Source organism: Daldinia childiae (genome assembly GCF_008694065.1).
Source record: "Daldinia childiae strain JS-1345 chromosome Unknown Scaffold32, whole genome shotgun sequence".
Classification (NCBI taxonomy): Eukaryota; Fungi; Ascomycota; class Sordariomycetes; order Xylariales; family Hypoxylaceae; genus Daldinia; species Daldinia childiae.
In genome coordinates, this window is record NW_022984673.1 from 6,951 (window position 1) to 26,341 (window position 19,391).

Consider the following 19,391-nt stretch of genomic DNA (forward strand, 5'->3'; position numbering starts at 1 on the left):
CGTAATATTGTCCATTCAAAGAACCTGGGTGTGATAAGGAGAAGAGATAGTACATGGTAGAGTTGCCTCATTATATTGTGAATGTGCTGAAATCTAAGGATATGCATCTACCCGCGTCGCTATGGAAACCCCCAGGTAAGTAGCGGCTCTTCAAATGTACCATATACATAGAGGGGTCATCTGAATTTGTATCGCTGTGTATCTTTTTTTTTTTTTTTTATGTGCACATGTAGTATTAGAGTCTAGGGGTGGGGGTGAAGCGAAGCAAAGTAAGGGAGCACAGGTAGTGTCTTGATATACATAAACGATTAGCGAAAATTAAGCTGGTTACGGAGGTGCAGAGGGAACACATTAAAGAAACCCAAAATTTGTCATTATACCCACCCCCACGTATAACCATATTTTTTTTAAAATTCGATAAGCGAATATATGATATAACTTAATGAAATAAATCGATAAAAATAAACGTGATATGGTAAAATTTATATATAATTTTAAATTATTTATATAATTTTTTAAAAATATAAATGTTTTTATATTATATTATATTTATTTTATTTATTTTTAAAATAAATTTATTATTTATAAATTAATAAATCATTTTAATAAATTAAAATCTAATAATATAAACTTTTTTAATTTATACGTTTATTAATTACTTACGTAATTTTATTAATTATTTTTTTTTTTTTTTTTTTTTTATTTTTTTTTTCTTTCTTTCCTCTCCCTCCTCCTTTCTTTTCCCTTCCCTTTCCCTTTCCTCCCTTCTTTTCCTCCCTTCCCCTCCTCTCCTCGTCTCCCCTTTTTTCCTTTCTCCGTTTCTCTCCTTTTTTCTTCCTTTTTTCCTTTCCCCTCCCCTTTCTTCTTTCTCTTCCCTCCCTTCCCCCTTCTTCTCCCCCTTCCTCCCTTTTCTTTCTTTTCTTTCTTTTCTTTCTTTTCTTTCTTTTCTTTCTTTCTCTTTCTTTTCTTTCTTTTCTTTCTTTTCTTTCTTTTCTTTCTTTTCTTTCTTTTCTTTCTTTTCTTTCTTTTCTTTCTTTTCTTTCTTTTCTTTCTTTTCTTTCTTTTCTTTCTTTTCTTTCTTTTCTTTCTTTTCTTTCTTTTCTTTCTTTTCTTTCTTTCTTTCTTTTCTTTCTTTCTTTCTTTTCTTTCTTTTCTTTCTTTTCTTTCTTTTCTTTCTCCTCTTTCTCCTCTTTCTCCTCTTTCTCCTCTTTCTCCTCTTTCTCCTCTTTCTCCTCTTTTCTCTTTCCTCCCTGTTTCTCCGTTTTTTTTCTTCCCTTTTCTGCCCTTCCCCCCCTCTTCTTTCCTAATGCATCTCATGGCTATAACTTACCCTATTTATTTAAAAGCTTATATGTAATAAATAATATAGTTCTAATCGGTCTTATTTGATTTACCCCCCTTTACCCTTGGGGTCAGTCCAATAATTTTAGCGTTTTTTTAATGTGTTCCCTCTGCCCTCCGTAGCTGGTATTACCGAATGTAACAATGTCTCAGCCTTACGTTTTAAACAAACGCATGTAGGTTAGGTACCTACCTGTCATAAATCTAATTGGTCCCCCTACGGAGTGATAGATAAGCCTGGCAGCCAGCCTGCCTCTAGACTACCGTTCGTTGTGTCATTGTCTTATAGTCGACAAGGCAGCATGGTCGGACATGTGTAACAATGTTTCCTCGTATATGCGGTGTAAATTTTTTATTTATTTAATCTTGGCAACACTCTATTATGCATAGCCAGCATCCCATTGTCTGATGAGTAGTACGTGTTGGAAGGCTACAATCTCAGGCTTGTATATCAGTATCAAGCTTGGCAGCATAGTTGGGGATAGATCATTTCGTAAATAGAATATTATATTTCGGTATGTATTATTCGAAGAAAGTATGTATCTCAGAGAGAACACACACGGTTTGCAAGTCTTACTCCATTTAGATGACCAAAATGTAACAACCGAAAGCACTACAGATGATTTGATAGTAAATAGCATCGGACATTAAGAATCTATGTAGAAACATACTGGAGAAACTAAGGTGTTGAGATGGTCTATACATTAAGTCCTACCATTACTCATAACCTCGCTCTCCTCTTTGAAGCCTGCACTTCTCTTGCGTACACGCACTTGACCGTCATTATATGGGAGTCTGATCCAACCAAAAGTTCTTGCTTTAGGCCGCCTACTCAAACACTCAACATCATAATTAAGTAGCATATGTGCCACGAACAGCTTCATTTCGTTTACGGCAAAAAACCGTCCGGGGCATGCATGCTTGCCTATCCCGAAGCTGAGAAAGTCCTCATCAAGCGTCACAGACGACCTGTCATTCTGCGACCCGCTCCTATCTGTTCTATTATCTGCTGCACCGACGGCTTCTTTTTTTGGTCCTGAAGTATGGTGTGATGCCTCCCGGCCTACAAACCGAAATGGCTTGTAGCGGCGCGAATCTGGATAGATGTCTTCGTCGTGATGTACGCCTTCGAGAGGAGCTGCAAAGACCATTCCGCAAGGGATGTGTACTTTGTCATCTGCAGCTTCGATAGTAATTCCATCGGGGTGAATAACCTATTCATACTATTAGTACCTAGTCTTTTTTATATGTTAGGCAATATCATGGTCGGTAAGAAAACGGACCGTCCGAGGCAAGCCAATACAAGCAAACGGTGTAATCCTCATTGCTTCCCGGATTGCGGAGTCAATTAGCTTGAGATTTTGTACTGCTTCTCGTGTCCAGGAACCACCTGACTCCTCGAGTACTCGTGCTGCTTCTTCACGCAACTCTCGGATGGTGTCTGCGGAAGTATCTGGACCATAGAGGTCTAGTATCATATTTTGCATCGTATAGCTTGTCGTATGAAGCGAAACATCGTTGATATATTAGACGTCGAGCAATACGGACGGGATCGAGTTCGGATGGATCCCCTGAATTGAAGCATTCTTCAATAATCCATTGTAGGCCATCTTGCTACATATCTCATTTCGTCAGCCTTAGTATTTAGGAATATCTTAGAGATCAAGATTCGATTAAGGAAGAAGGAAGAAGTCAAAAGTAAGAAGAACTTATATGATGTTATATAGGCAGTTAGGGTTATTACCGGAGGTGTCCAGTTACGGATAGAACCATCCATTAATCTTGCCGTATTATCCAACCGTCCCTTAACGATATGTATACATAACCCTAAAGCCTTCTGAAACCTAAACTGGCATAGAATCCCAATCAAAGTGCCAATAATAGGCCTAAACAGCTTGGGTGTATGGTTAATCAACATACCACCCATTAGTACAGCTGAGGCATGATCTTGTAGGTGTCCTAAGAACTCCACATTCCGGCCTATATTATTGTTTTTGTATTAGTTTTCCGATTACCTTGACATACTATAGGAATCAGGCGCAACATACAAAGAGGGGGACCGAAAAATGCACCATTTGCTGCCCCTGCGATGATCGTTAGACAACTGTCCCAGATCCGGAACTTCTGCCATTCTGTTTTTTGACCCCAGCACCTCTCGAAGCCCCTTTTCAATTCGGCTGCGATCCTCGGAGTGATAGGCCCCAAATTTCGGGTCAATTGGTGACGAATAACGTTAATATGAATGCTGTCAATCATAACCTTTGGGTCTCCAATGGTGTACTTGGTCTGGATGGTGTCGTGTGATGTCATATGAACGTCGACAATGTTTGTTGGGTATCCGTATACCTGCTTGAACTGGTTTGGGGGTATTACTACCACAGGGCCACGGTCAAGAGTAGGAACGACAAAAGGTGTTTTGGATTTCGAATACTTGGTCAAGAGTTAGTGCTTGGTGATAGTGATTGAATGATTTAGGGGCGCTACCTTTGTATACCCTTCAGATGCCCACTGTCTAGACTCAGAAAGCGAGCGTATTGTAGCCAGTGCCCAAGGAAACCATCGATTCCGAAGACCAATAGTAAAATTTTGTAACTTCCAATCTTCGGAACCATTAGCACAACCCCAGCGGTGGCGAAGAAATAGAAAAAGTAGCGCAAAAAGGAGTATTGCTAGGGCTCGTGGCGAAAATAGAAGTGTTTCCATTTCCCCTATAATGCTTAACATCGATATCAGTGCCTATTCTACGACTATAAGCTATGGAATCTCAACGATGAATCCTAAGGACCTAAATAGTGATCAATGTCGCCTGGAACACTACCAAGACTCGGAATTCTTTAAATACAATGGATTCGAACATTTTCGATTCCGATTAATGCCTCTTGTGTCCGTCTGCCCGGCTAGGCTATAGGCGATGGGACGGTAGTTCGCGTCTTACGTGAAGGTGACCGGGTAGTATTATTGATGTAACGCCATATACAATATTACTGTCGGCTTGTGCTCATTTCCAACAACCACCCCGCCTCTGTAAACATAAGTTTCACCAAGTCATATGAGCGGGATTTAGGAAAACCGCCTACCTACTCACCCTAGGTACCTACATTACATAGATACCACCTAACTTACCTGGGTACCTAGCCCCCTGATCGAGCCGAAGATACCAAGGCTCCAGCTCTACAAGCCAAGATATACCTAGTGTACATCAGGTACGCTTATTATTATGTATAACACACCTAGGCTCGGTCTAATATGCGCGGATTACGCCCCCAGGTTTGTCACTTATGCGGCAGAGCAAAGGCGGAGAGCAAGCCCGAACACAAGAAGGGTAAGTCGGACTCCCATACAGCAAATTTAGGCGCCAAATGAGATTCATTGGATTCATTTTCTAGCAATCTCTCGGCTCATTATTTGCAGAAGTCAAATCCAAGTCTTAGTATCACCACATACACGCTTTTAATTAATATCTATTTCAAATACTATGGTAATTCAAAATCATAGAATAATAATACTTAGGTGCTAATTTATTTTTTAAGGAAGCCTTTGGCTCGCAAGTCTCGTTAAAGTAGAATTGGTTGATCGTGAAATCTTTGGTATTATATACTTCGTAATATAACATGTCTGGATATCATGCGTACAATCCTATCTCACGATTCGTTGTCTCTCTGCCCCCAAGGATTATCCAATACTTATATTTATATATAGACTAGAAAACTCTAGCTGTATACAAATGCAGGTCTCCCCTATTGCACTAGCTATGGCACTTCGCTTATTAAATATAAAGCTGCGGATAGGTACCTGGTCTTCAATTTGTGGAATCTCTTGCGATGTCGCTGCGGCGAGTGGTTTCCATTCTTATATATCCGTCGGAAAACTTCCCACTACTTTCATGACTTCGGGAGATCTCTGACTGTTTGGATCTGCTCAGCTGCATCTGAGATACCATCGAGATAATTGACTGAACCCTTGTATACACAAAAGACCCAACGATCACTGTGCGCCATAGGAAATGGATGGCAGGCACGCACCCAACCGCGAGCACAATGGCACACTCATAGATCCTGCGGTAAAGTTAGCTGATTGGTCATTTGGTGGCACTCTGTAACGATACCTACGTACACTAATATTTGTGATATCTGGCGATCCTTTTGACTTCCGGACAGAGTTAAAACTCTAGAGTAATTTCCAACTATACTAGCAACAATACCGCTGAGTATTATGTTAGAAATAAAAAATTTCTTTTTTGGCTTCATATTGGGATTTTGGACTTGGGTAAACTGACGCAAGGCCTGCCATGAAGACAAGTACTAGGCCGATCTTCTTCCGTAGTGGAAGATGTAATTTGACAATTATAGGAAGCGGAAGGATAAACATTACTAAATCGACTGCAAGACCTGTAAAGCCAGCTATGAGGCTTGAGATTGAACCCGCTACTGTGCATCTTGCACTGAAGGCTTGGGACCAAGTTCCCTTTGGGTTGCAGATGGCGCCTCCGTAAGCCGTTGCAGACAGTATGATAAGGAGTGACGCAAGAAGTGTAAAACAGGAGGTGCGGGTCAGCCATGTCTTGACGGCAAAAATACGCATGAGTAAGAGAAGAACTGGTGTCTTAGTGAACCAAGTGGCAAGATTCGAGATGATCAGAGTTGCTTCTCCCATCTGTCAATAATATGTGAGCCTTAGTAATAATACAAATCTCTACTCTGGTGGGAATACCTGGTGTGAAGTGAGTAGAAAGCTTGTAGTATTTTCTTCCGTTGGGTTGAGGAGGTAGTCTTCGTACACTGTAATGAGATCAGCGGATGGCATGAAAAATACGAGCACTCTTCACGGGGGGGAAGGGGTGGTTTGCCTACCTGCCTGCTGTTGATAAGCTACAGCGAAAGTCGCTATCAGTAGGGCCATTCCAATGATACTGGTATCTGGATAACTGTTAGTTGGATAGGACTTATAGGGCCCGGTGTCAGTGTCGGTGTTAGTATACAATCATCGACGTATAATTTGTGAACCTGCTTGATACTTGCAACTAACCGGATCCCAATAATTAAGCTGGAGATAATAATTGGAACTATGCCGACGGCGAGGTATTCTTCCTTTGATAGTGCGTTTGCGCCCGATTCATCGAGAGACGGCATTCTGACGTGATGAGTAAAAAAAAAAAAAGAATTTTCTTATGAACTAGAAAATACTAGGTTAGGTACCCCTTTGCAAGAACACTATATAGGAAAATGTAGAGAACTAAAGGCTGTAAACATAGCCCGCGGCAAGGTAGCTAGCTATATGTTTGTTCTTCAATTATCGTGATACGGGTGATACCTCACACAACACTTCACATAAGATTCAACCAACATCTGTACAACTTGACATGCATATCAGATGTCGGTGTGGGTAGTGTGTCCTTAACCGTTAGAGCATATCAGATGTTGGTGATAGAAAGTGGCGGCTGTCGTATTTATTAGACTGTAACCTAAGGATTATACCGCACCATCAATACAGCTTAGGTTACAGCATTGGAGTCACTTCCGACACTTAAGTACTACCCCAAATTTATAGGATACTTCAATGACCTTGACATCTTTTAGAATTGGCCATAAGAATTGAACTGTCAACATCACACGCCGCATTGTTGACCACCCAGATTCCATAAGGATTTCTCTAATTAGAATACTACTACCGCGTGTGAGGATTCTAATTACCACCGCCTATTTTAAGAAAGAGAAGAGGCGTAGTCCTATATAGTAATACATTGATGAATAGCTGTCTTACTTATTATCACCGTGTACATATATGATATAAGTAAGGCTACATGTCTGATAAGCACGCAATCCCATCTTCCTTATAACCTAGTATAAACCTATCTGCATAGCGTTGGCTTTTAGGAAATTATCGCCGAGACCTGTGGTATCATTAGCCATGTATATTAGCTTGGTAGTTGCTGTCATCTGGGCAATCCTCATTTACAGGATGGCAAAAATTGAAAAATTGGTGAGCATCGATGCCTATCAAAGTGGCTGGAATAAATTGCATTAATGTGAACTAATATGTGGGACTAGATTAACCCGGTATACGTCTTTAAGAAGATATCAACCTTGCTGTTAAAAAGAGTATCCGCATGGAAATACCTTTTCCATGGTCCTCAGATTATCCAGGAAGGCTTCGACAGAGTACGTAGAGAACGTAGAATTTAGCGTTCTCAAGCCATAAATATATATCTACTGCTAATAATGGGTTCTAAGTCTCACGGTAAACCTTATGAAGTGTATGCCCCTGATAATCGGTACGTGTTTGTGTCGTCGGCCAAGCATATAAAGGAGCTTGATACCGCGCCCGATACCGTCTTATCTCTACAGGCCGCATCGAAGCAGGTGAGTCTAATAACTCCCTCGACGTCGCCTAGGCGCCCAAGGTGCGCTATATGCTAACCCGTTTTACATGATAGATGTTGCAACCTGTTTATACTATGCATGGTTTTAATTGGTTTGACCGCCGCGGAACTGAAGGGGTTGGCTTCGTACGCGCCCTTCGCACGTTGTTAACCAGAAACCTACCTATGATACTTCCAGATTTGAGTATAATCATAAGAACCCGCTTTCAAGAGATGCATTCAACCTGTATCAAAGATAATGGTAGGTCAACATACTATACATATCTTCTTGAATATAAATTTCCCTAGAGAACTAAATTATTAGGAATCCCACTCTCTCCGGCATATCCTATGGTAGTGAAACTTGTCGTCCTGTCCAATGCCGTGTCATTCTTTGGAAAAGATCTAGGTGAGTTTAAAAATATTCCCTCGTTTTATTGTCAAACATGAGTGATCTCTGAACTGAGCATCTACAGCCAAAAACGAGAGTTTTATGGAGTCTGCCTTGGCTTATATCGAGGAGACTTTGATATGCGCCGAAATAGTTCGACTAGTGCCCCGGCTTTTAGCCCCGTAAGTCTCTTTGCACATCGCTTGATATAATATGCGTATATATCTCACGCTCATTATGTTTTTTAGAATTATAGGGGGGATTATTTCCTCACGCTTGAAGTCGCACGAAATCATTTTCAACACATTGCTCCCAATTGCTGAGCAACGGTGTCTCGAACGGGATCTGAAATTCTCAGGTCAGAAAGTCCCAGATCATGTGAGAGCATCTCCTATATTTCTAACCAGTTTCGTTATTACCTGAGGGCGCATCTAATTACGTTTCGATAGCATGATTGTATACAATGGATCATGGAGACTTCCCCAAAACGGGACCCATGGTCAGCTAAGCGTGTGGTTCATGAACTAATGGCTATTTGGTTCGGGTCGGTTCATGCCTTATCAACTGTGAGTTGTATTTAGAAAGGACCCCTGCATCTCCGAGTGCAATCTAGATTTGTATATTTACCTATACTTACCTGCAGACCATCACATTTGCGATCCACGATATTTGTATCCACCCTGAGTATGTTCTACCCCCACGCCAAGAACTCCAAAATCATTATACGGAGTTTGAGCGTACCGGTAGAGGTTTGCCTCTTTTGGATAGCTTTATCAAAGAGTCTGCACGCTTAACCCCTGTTGAGTCAAGTAAGCCCTTGAATATCTACCTCTGACGATCATTAATGTTTTATCTGCTCTCGTCCATGTCTGAATGGTTTTATAGTGAGTACTCGTCGCTCTGCCCTTCGGCCATTCGCTTTCTCAGATGGAACTCAACTTCAACCTGGGGATTGGGTATGTACTCCAGTCCGCGCGATAATACAGAGTTCACAATACTACCCCGAACCATTGCAATTTAATGGGTTTCGATTCGTTGATCCAAAACTTATCGAGAATATGGTTACTTCAAACTTTAAGTTCTTACAACCAGTTCCATCCCAATTGACCGAAGTAGATCAAGGATGGGATGTATGGGGAACTGGTCGTATGGCGTGGTAGGTACCTCTTCATCTAACATTCCCACTTCTTCCCCTTGTGTTTTGCGTTTTCAACCCAGGTGTTAACTGACAAAGCCCCGGGCGGTATTACGCCGCTGCTGTGATGAAGGTAATTTTAGGGCAGGTTATCATGAACTACGATTGTAAACTTGCTAAGCCAAAGGATGCACGGTGGTTGACATGGCGATCGAGCACGTTGCCGAAACCGAAAACCATGGTTATTTTTACCCCATATAAACAAGTACCAGATCCATGTTACAAAGCATGAAGAACATTATAGTAAAAAGGGGCTGGAAACTGTTACAATCGAGGTAGATAGGCTCTATACCTACATAATTGGTTAGATCCCCTAACAAAGCGCATGGCTTATATAAATCTGATTTGCTGAGCTGGTAATTGGAGTTATAATTTGTTAATATAAGTTGCCCAATCGGAACGCTTCTCACTTTCTTACCTTTACACAAGGTAGGTTTATATCTAAGACCTCACCGCTACCATGCAAGGCTTTTGGGGGCCAAATATATGCATGTCACTATTCTTACGTGGCTCCAAGTGTCAACTGAGTCTGTGTGAGGCTGAATGGATAGACGGGGTCTTCTCCAGGATATATGTGCAATTATTGCGGCTGTTGCAACCTTTCACCAACATCTACAAAATTCCTACCTATTTTAATTAACTGTACTACCTACCTACTTAGGTAGGTAGTATATAAGATCACTTTCATGTATGCAATGCGCCGCGGAGGAAATATCATACAAACATATACATAGGATACTACCTAGGTACCTCTCTTATGGACAACACAAGTTACCTGTACGTTACCACCCTGTCGTCTCACTGTACCGCATTGTACGACAGTGTTAATCTTGCTAACCGCAGATGCAAGTCCTATCACCCAGGCCTTATAATAAATAATTTCTTAGATACGGTGAGTTATGATGATACGTACGTAGTCTAAATGCCGATCCATGGGATGACGCCTGCTTTAGTTAGCATCCCAATGCCCTTATGATAACTCGTGATAATTGTTATTTATTACTGATATTAACTATTGGCTATTCATCAGCCCCCCCCGCCCCCTTCTTCTCGCACGCTGTTTAATACCCTCTTTAGTAGACTCTAGCTTAGGTCTGCCATACCATCATAAACGGATTGGCGTACCACAAATGCAGCTAAGCTGATTTTAACTCCGACATCTGTACTAAACATGTGGCCATTCTCTACTCCCTACCCTGAACGGACCGTCGAGGAGATTGTCGATCATGTGTATGATTACATCATTGTCGGAGCTGGCACGGCTGGGTGTGCTCTTGCATCTCGCCTTAGCGAAGGCGTGGATGTAACAGTTCTAATCATTGAAAAAGGCCCAATTCAAGATACTTGGCAAACTCGGGTACCATTGATATCGTGTGCATTGACTTCGATTCCCGGAATGGTATATCAGGATTCTATGCCGAACAGGGGATGCAATAATCGCAAAATTCCAATGTACCGCTCGGAGTCTCTTGGAGGAAACTCCAGAGCGAATGGTATGATATACACGAGAGGGTGGCCGGCAATATAATCAATGGGCACTACAGACAGGATATACGCACTGGAGTTGGGCTGCCGTAGAACCTTATTTCCTCAAAATTGAAAACAGACACAATGAGAGCTCTTCGAAAAATGATAAAAATGATATTTTGGGACCTGTTCAAACTTTGCAGTATGGACCTCAATTTCAGTTCTCCAACTTGGTGGAAAAAGCTGCTTCAGCACTCGGTTTTCCTATAGAACATCATATCAATAGACCGGAGGCACTCCCAATGGGGTTCTTCCATTTCGATTTAACGATTGATTCCCAAGGCTACAGGCATTCGGCATTTAAGTCCTACCTCCCCAAAGTGCTGGTAGCCGAGCGTCAGGATCACCTCACTGTCTGTACTGGTGGTGTGGTCACAAGCATCGACCTTAACGCAGAAAACGGCATTGCTACAGGTGTCCGAGTGAAGGGAGTTAAAACTGGAAAGATGGTACAAATTCGAGCCCGACGTGAAGTTATTCTGTGCTGCGGTACCGTAGGGTCTCCCAAACTCTTACAGCTTAGTGGCATAGGACCGGCGACTTTATTGGAAGCACACGGCATCCCTTTACACTGCGATTTGCCTGTAGGCAAGCACCTCAGTGACCACCAAGGTATCCCAATATGTCTAGAACTACCCTTCGATCAGACGTTCCATATCATTCAGAAAAGCTATCTGCAGGCTTTCTGGCAGCTTCTCCGCTTCCAATACAATGGGACTGGTCTGTTGAAGAATGGCCCAACGCAATCTTCCATATTTTTGAATACCTCTCATCTAGATCCTCTGACTCACTTGCCGAGGAAAAACATTGACTCTGACCCGACGAACCCAGGAAATATACCCGACGTTGAAGTGATGATAGTCCCTGCCAGTACGCTGATAGACACCGAGGAGGTCATATCATTAGCATCAATCTACACATGCCTCCTACAGCCGCGGTCCGAAGGCTGCATCGAAATATCATCTATGGACCCAGAAGCAAATCCGACAATACACCTGAACTTCCTTGACCAAGCTGAGGATCTTCAGGTTGTGCGGAATGCTCTGAGGTTCTCTTTGAATCTAACAAGGTACCTATCAAAAGAGTTAGGCTTTCCTCAACCAGCAAAGTTATACCTTGCTCCTGGAACAGAACAAGAGCCTGTTAAAGCGGATTTAACCGATGAAGAATTGGATAATTTTGCACGCAGGAATATCCAATCAGTCCTACATTTAGCATGTTCTTGCCGCATGGGAAGCAATGGAATTAATTCAGTAGTGGATGGGGAGTTGAGAGTTCATGGATTTTCCAACCTTCGGGTGGCCGATGCAAGTGTGTTTCCTGTCATCCCAGCTGCACATACGATGGCACCCGTGTATATGATTGCCGAGCGTTGCGCAGATTTCGTGAAAGAGGCTTGGAGAGATAGGTAGACTAGAATATTAGAAGTCTCTATTGATTGTTATTTGAGAGGAAGCTATAGGTTATTTTATGATACATTCGTCTCCGCTTTATCTATAAGAAACATTCCATATCCATACTTGAACTGGCGAAGACTACGTTGAGTATAGATAATACGTGCCTCAAGACAACGGTGAGACGTACTATTATGCATTGAATCCTCTTATGCTATACCGAAGTCTTGTAAATAATTATATTGTCGGCTATGCTAATATAGAAACTACGCTCTTCCTGATAGCCCCGGCTCGATACTATGCAGAATCTCAAGAAATTCATCAAAAACCCTCGTCTGAATCTGTGCTCCCTTGGAACTATAAACAAACCTACTTTCTTTGCTAATCCGGCAGTCCTCCATATATTTTCCGTGTGTTTCCGGACCAGCTAGAGCTGCAGCAACGAGACACCGGGATCCCATCTCGGAGGACCGCCCTAACAACCACAACATTGTAGACAAAAACCGCGATAGGGGGAACCGGGCGTCACGAAATAGATTGGTGTTGCAGAGCCCCGTATCTACCAGGTTCAAAATTACCCGGGGTCCTCCATCTTTCGCATCGATACGCTTTGCTAACTCCCGGCCAATCAATACCACCAAGAGTTTACTGTAGGCATAGCGTAGGCCCATAATGCCAGGTTTCCGAAAACTTTCAAATACCGGTTCATCGGTTCTTTGTTTAAGCGAAACAGCCTTATGAGCATTCGAGGCGACGATGACTAGGCGTGGCAATTCTTGAGTTACCGTAAAGCTTCTTTCAAGGGTCGGAAGTAATAGGAACGCTATAAGGAAGGTAGATATAACGTTGATAGTGATCTGCCGCTCGTGGCCCTCTGCCATATGAAAGTATGCGGTCTGAATCCCCGCATTCTCAACAAGAATGTCGAGCTGGTCAAGTCTGGCGGCACGATGGCAGAAGCATTTGACACTGTCGAATGACTCTAGGTCTATTTGCCATATATCGATCACATGTGTTTTCTCAACTCCCTCTGAAGAGACGATAACAGCCTTGGCTCTCTCGCCCCTTTTTATATTTCTGCATCCTAGGATAACCTTTCTAGCATTAAGCCGGACAAAATGCCGCGCTGCTTCAAGTCCTAGACCGGAACTCGCACCAGTTATGATAACTGTTTTTCCGGTACAGTCGCCAACGGGGTAAGGTAGAGGTGTAAGCTGGCTTATCAAAGATTTGAGCGGATTGTCCCTACTCATAAATATTAGCAAAGGTTCTATACCCAGTACTCTGTACATTAATTAATTGGGATGAGACATACATGATTATACCCATAGTTACGTGTGTGGATAATTAGGGCCTAAATTTGGGATCGATAACTACATTACTAGGGAGTCCTCCTAACCCGACTGCGTGGAGGTAATCAAGGATTGGGCTGCTAAGTAGGTCCTTGGAGCCGATATTCATATGGGAAGAGGGTATAAGATATGCATACTCTTATGTGCCTTTTACGTTACATTTGGGGACACCAAATTGGGTACCTAAGGTACCTGAATGCTTGAACTATGGAAATAAGTGAGCAAAGATAGCATTACTAGATACCAGGGTTCAGTTATTCGCACGCCGGTTCTCATGGGCTGGTTTCGTTGATCAGCAGTACCACTGTGTACCCCTAGGTTGCATGTGTTGGACATTAATCCCACGCCACCTTGGGGTCGCAAATGAAACCAACATAGGTACTTTGGAGGTAGCTACCTGTGTAATCATTAGATTCAAATCTATACCGCACATTGGTATGACAACATGTAGGTTTACATTATAATCTACTACCTACGGATTCAGAGGTCTTACGGCAGCACTGCAGCGGATACGGGATACGGTATGATTCCGAGACCACAAGGCGTGCGCTTCAATAAATTCTTAGTATATACAAAATCACCTCACGACTCTTCGACTACGAAGTTCCTTGGGAACTAGAATATATCTATATGCAAACATTAACTACGAACTCCGTCCTAAGACGAGGCTAAAATCGCGGTGGTATTTTCATATCACTATCTTATATAAACTAACCCTAACTATCACTTAACATAGTTATACACCCCTAAACATATTCGCAAGAGACTCCTATTAGACATCATGGCGCTTCTGCTTTCTAGTAGCATCGTATTTACAGTCGCTTTGGTGGCTGGTTTTCTCTACCAAGGATTTACACATCGACTAAGAATAAGAAGATTCAAGGACCAAGGGCTTGTAAGTTTCCCGTAATTACGATCCTTACCACGTCGTATCTTCTTTACGGCTCGACTATCTACGATTTCTAGAGAGTCAAGGTGATTACTTGTTGACTTCAGATAGCCTATCGCACCACACTCCCTGTTATTTGGACATCTCGGTATTTTAAATGACTTCCGTCGGCAACACCCTCCAGATGTCAACATCTACGTTTTTCATACTTGGATTCGCGAGAACTTTAAGAAGTATTTCCCGGACCAAGAAGAGCTCCCACCCGTGGTTTATCTAGATCTATGGCCGTTCTCGGGAATATTTACACTGGTATATGACGCTACGGCAGGAACCCAATTTACCCAGATTCATAGCCTACCCAAGATTTCCTTCTTGACCAAGTACCTGATACCCCTTACACAGAACCTGGATATACTATCCACGGAGGGTCAAAATTGGAAGACCTGGCGCACAAGGTTGAATCCTTGTTTCAGCCAGCGAAATATCACCGCCTTACTTCCTGACCTCGTTGATGAAGTCCTAGTTTTTGTGAACAGATTAAAGGATGAATGTGGCAGTAATGGGGAGTGGGGTTCGGTTTTCCAGCTTGAAGAAAAAACAACGGACCTGGCACTTGACGTGATTGCGAAAGCAACATTGTAAGTTCAATCAGCACACAATTTCGATCCGGTGCTTACGCAATACAGAGATATGAACCTTATGGAACAGTCTAGAGAGTGTGGAAGCCAACTAAAGAATGCTTTTCTTGAGCAGATGTGGTTCATGGGCATGATGAACCAGCCAATTCGCGGATTTCTTTTCGGCATGCTACCTTGGCACCGAGCCAAAGTTGCCCGGAATAACCGGATAATCAACGAGTCTTTAGAACCACACATGCGAAGCAGGCTTAATCTTGAAGTAGATGTCCAGAGTAACCAAGTGCTAACCATAGTGGATGCCGCTGTCGAGTCTTTGGCGGTTAATAAGTCCGAACCGGATTCTGACTTCATCGCAGTGCTTATCAGTAATCTCAAGTCATTTATATTCGCTGGACACGATACTATCGCATCAACTATATGTTTCATGATGAAATGTCTCCAAGACAACCCCGATTGTCTCACTAAATTACGCGATGAACACGATTCGGTGCTGGGGATGACGGTTAATGACGCCCCAAATATCCTGCGGAAATCTCCCCACGTTTTAAACTCTTTAAGCTACACGCTCGCTGTGATAAAAGAAACATTAAGGCTATACCCTCTTGCTTCCACCATGCGTGAAGGTGCGGCAGGCTTTTACTTAGCGACAGCCGGCGTAAAAACTAGGTGGCCAACTGAAGGAACAGGCGTTTGGCTATCAGCCCACGGGATGCATAGCGACCCTAACTATTGGGTTAACCCGGGTGAATTTCTGCCGGAACGTTGGATCGTAGTAGAGGGCCATCCTATGCGACCTCTACGAGATACATGGATACCCTTTTCGGTTGGTTCGTATTAACAGGCATAGCGATTCTTTATTTCTCAGGATCAACCTTGGCTAACGCAGTTTTAGGTCCTCGTCATTGTATCGGTATGGAACTTGCATTAACTCAACTCAAACTTGTTGCTGTTTTAATTGCTAGGAGTTTTGATATTGAAGAAGCATGGGAGGAATGGGACCAGAAAAGGTGAGCATCAATATGAAGCCTGGACAAGGATGGTCTATACAACCTTCTCCCCTTCATATATACGACTTACTATTGTGGACACACACGTTAACGGGTTCTCGCCTAGGGGAAATAGGGCAACGCCTTTTCACACCGTCAATGGTCAACGATTATATCCAGTTGGGGATGGTGCTGTAGGTACTCTTCTCTTCTATCATTTATAATTTCCTTCCCATTATCATACTGCATCAAATCCGCAAACTTCTCATAAAACCCACGAGACCCTAGACTATCTTGCCTACCTTAGGTACCTATATATGGTAATACAAGGTCTAGATATGTGTTATTTGGAAGCCTTTTCATTGCCAATCTAATTAAATAAAACTAATCCATTGGACCTTCTTTCTTAGGCACATCCAAAAGATGGTATGCCTGTGCATGTAAGGCTCAGACCGCAAAAAATAGGTTCAGGGAAGGCTGGGACGATGCCATAAGCAATATGAAGAACCTGGTATCTTTGTGGGAAAGCTCCGAATTCAGAAGATCCAATATTATTCATCCATACAATTTCAATTACTGAACAGGGTGCTCAAAGAGCATCCTATTTCGACTTATTTCGTTTTCGATATGTTATGAGTGGGGTCCCATTCTTGACTATGATAAAAAAGTTGGTTGCCCGTAATAGGCACCGAAAGATAATAGTAAATATATTTCTACACAATGTCAACCAAGTCGGAGAAGAGGTTAAGAATTGATTAGCATCGTCAGCAACTTAGCATATAATTATACTAAGAAGATATACGCAAGAATGCTAAATGCTTCACTTTATACATGACCCAAGCTTTATAAGTGTCCGAGCTCGGATCTCCGATAAATACTTGGAGATTTTTTTTTTTTCAAATCCCCCAATTGTTTGTTGAAAGTTTAAATTAGAAGGAGCAAACAGGTAAGCAACCAAAAAGTAAAGTGATGAAAACGATGCTGCTTACATGTATTTAGCAATTGCATTCTCAATTATAACCTGCAATGGTAATAGCAACATTTAGTACAACTTCCAAACACATAGTAGGGTGTTTCCTAGTTCCTTCTCATCTTAAATGCGTGGGTTCCACCTTACTGTCAATTAAGATCAATTAAGATAGAAACACCCTGCCACGTGACAGCGCGTATCTATGCTCCTGCTTCCGAAGAAGTATCTATTCACAGAAATTCACGCCTCCTTCTTGCTATAAGCAGCTGCACCCCCTCTTCAGGGTTCCCTATTTCAAAACTCTCCCCATTTCTTATTCTACTGAGGAGATCTGCTCACTTCTTTAATTTTTATCAACACCTAATATCTTCATACACATATAACCCATCAGCGCAACAAGTCTTCTCGACACTATCACGATTCACGAAACAATACTACCACTACTTTCTTTTCGTATCTCATTATCATGTCTACTCCTACTAAGTCCGCCGGAAATGGCTCCGGCGAAAAGCTCCAGCTCAACCAGCGCGAGATCGAGGTCATAGCCATGGCATTCATATGCATCAGCGAGATCAAAGAGGGCGTGCCCCAGGTAAGGAAGACCCTTCACCTCATTAGTACCTATCGCACACCATTTCACCATCTTCTTCCACCCCCAGTGATGTCATCGTCAATCCCTTGAAATATACGTCTCCTCGTACACATTTACTAAATATAACGCTCGTCCTTAATTAAGACTGGAGCAAGCTACACTTACACTACACCACGTGATATTGCTTATCGATACATACTGATGGCTAGCATACTAATCATATAATGCGTGTAGGTGGATGCTAAGAAGCTCGCCAAGGTCGGCAACTACGCCAGCGCTGACTCGGCTCGCCACATCTGGAAACCCATCCAGAAGAAGCTCATGGCCCATACCAGCGGTGAAGGAGACGGCTCTTCCTTCATAGCCACTCCTTCTACCAAAGGCAGGGGTACCCCAAGGAAGCGCAAGGCCGACGGCGAGGCTGGCGGAGGCACTCCCACCAAGAAGCCCCGCGGCAGGAAGGCTTCCAAGGTCGCACTCAAGAAGGAGGACATCGAAGAGGAGGACATCGACGAGGAACTGGCCGATGGCGAGGTTTAGATGTGCTCTTAGGGATGGGATTTCTTCATCGGTGATATCTAGGCGTTTATTTCACTTCGGTCATTTCAAGAGACTTGATATCGGCAGCAGTCTTCTTAGATTTGGGTCTATTCTAATGGGGGAATTACGTTTCAGCTGGCATGAAATCTCGGATTTGCAACTACGCGGCGTTGACTGGGAGCAACTTACAGTGGCCACTACGGTTGGCAGGCATGATGCGCAGGATGGTGCTGCTGGATCTGCATTAAATTTGCAGCAATTTGCGTTGATATCAGCAGCATATTAGATAATTTTCTACAATCGAAGAGACATGTGTACCATTCTCGATATTACTTTGAGATCTCGTAGAATCTGGTGGCGAAATAATTGTTGCTATTATGGTTACGATAATTGGTAAGGACATTATTGGAGGTTTGTAGTAGCCTGCGTGCATTCTAGTTCAGTAAAACTACCTAATATATCTAGGCTAATTTATAGAATTTCAAAAGTAATCAGTTCAAGTTGGGATATGAGTAGCCTCATACTTATAGGAACATACTGGAATGGAAAGAATGGTAGGAATAATGGGGATTATATATTGGAGTTGTAGTTACTTACATGATATACATCCATTAGATTTCAAGCCCTAGGGCTTAAAGATGTGGTCAATTTTAGTCGCGAACGCCTAATCAGTTCAAAGTTATTAGACAGAAGTATTTAACAGCGACTAAGAATAGAAATCATCTATAGAGTACAAAAATCAGACGCATATAAAAAAAACAGGAAGAGGTATAAACTACATGTCATGTTACATAAGGTTGATCTATGTAGTCGTGTATTAGGTAATCAACCATGAGTATTGGGCTGCTGTTGGATTCAGAGAAAAAAAAAAGGTCTTCTTGCAGGAAAGACAATGTAAAAAAAAAGGTTAAAATAGAATAAAAGCAAAAAAAGATGGGCTCAACCGGGAATTGAACCCGGGACCTCTCGCATCTGCGCTTGGAAGCGAAGGGACTTCGGTGGCCCGAAGCGAGAATCATACGACTAGACCATTGAGCCGATTTCACCAGGGACCATAATCCTTGTCTGAATTTCAGACTGGAGAACTCGCCTTGCTGTGGAAGACTGGCTTGCTATTTTGGCTCTTTTGTCTGCGTTGGCGGGGGTGTTCCTGGTTGGACGCTTGGGCCCCATTGTTTTTATGATCGGGTGGGGCTAGGTGGGGTACGTACCTTGGCT

The 19,391-nt window shown here is 42.6% G+C and overlaps 2 protein-coding genes across 2 annotated transcripts; one reads left to right on the plus strand and one right to left on the minus strand.

Moving 5' to 3' along the window:
• Nucleotides 1-12,472: 12,472 nt before the first annotated feature.
• GL218_09518 (Short-chain dehydrogenase TIC 32, chloroplastic) lies at nucleotides 12,473-13,459 on the minus strand (the record flags this gene model as incomplete). The annotated part of the gene is made up of 1 exon (XM_033586348.1): nucleotides 12,473-13,459. One exon carries the CDS (start codon nucleotides 13,457-13,459, stop codon nucleotides 12,473-12,475), a length of 987 nt encoding a protein of 328 aa, XP_033436022.1.
• Nucleotides 13,460-17,507: 4,048 nt separating this feature from the next.
• Nucleotides 17,508-18,173, plus strand: GL218_09519 (uncharacterized protein; the record flags this gene model as incomplete). The annotated part of the gene is made up of 2 exons (XM_033586349.1): nucleotides 17,508-17,633; nucleotides 17,868-18,173. The coding sequence occupies 2 exons, from the start codon at nucleotides 17,508-17,510 to the stop codon at nucleotides 18,171-18,173; spliced, it is 432 nt and encodes a 143-aa protein (XP_033436021.1).
• Nucleotides 18,174-19,391: the final 1,218 nt, after the last annotated feature.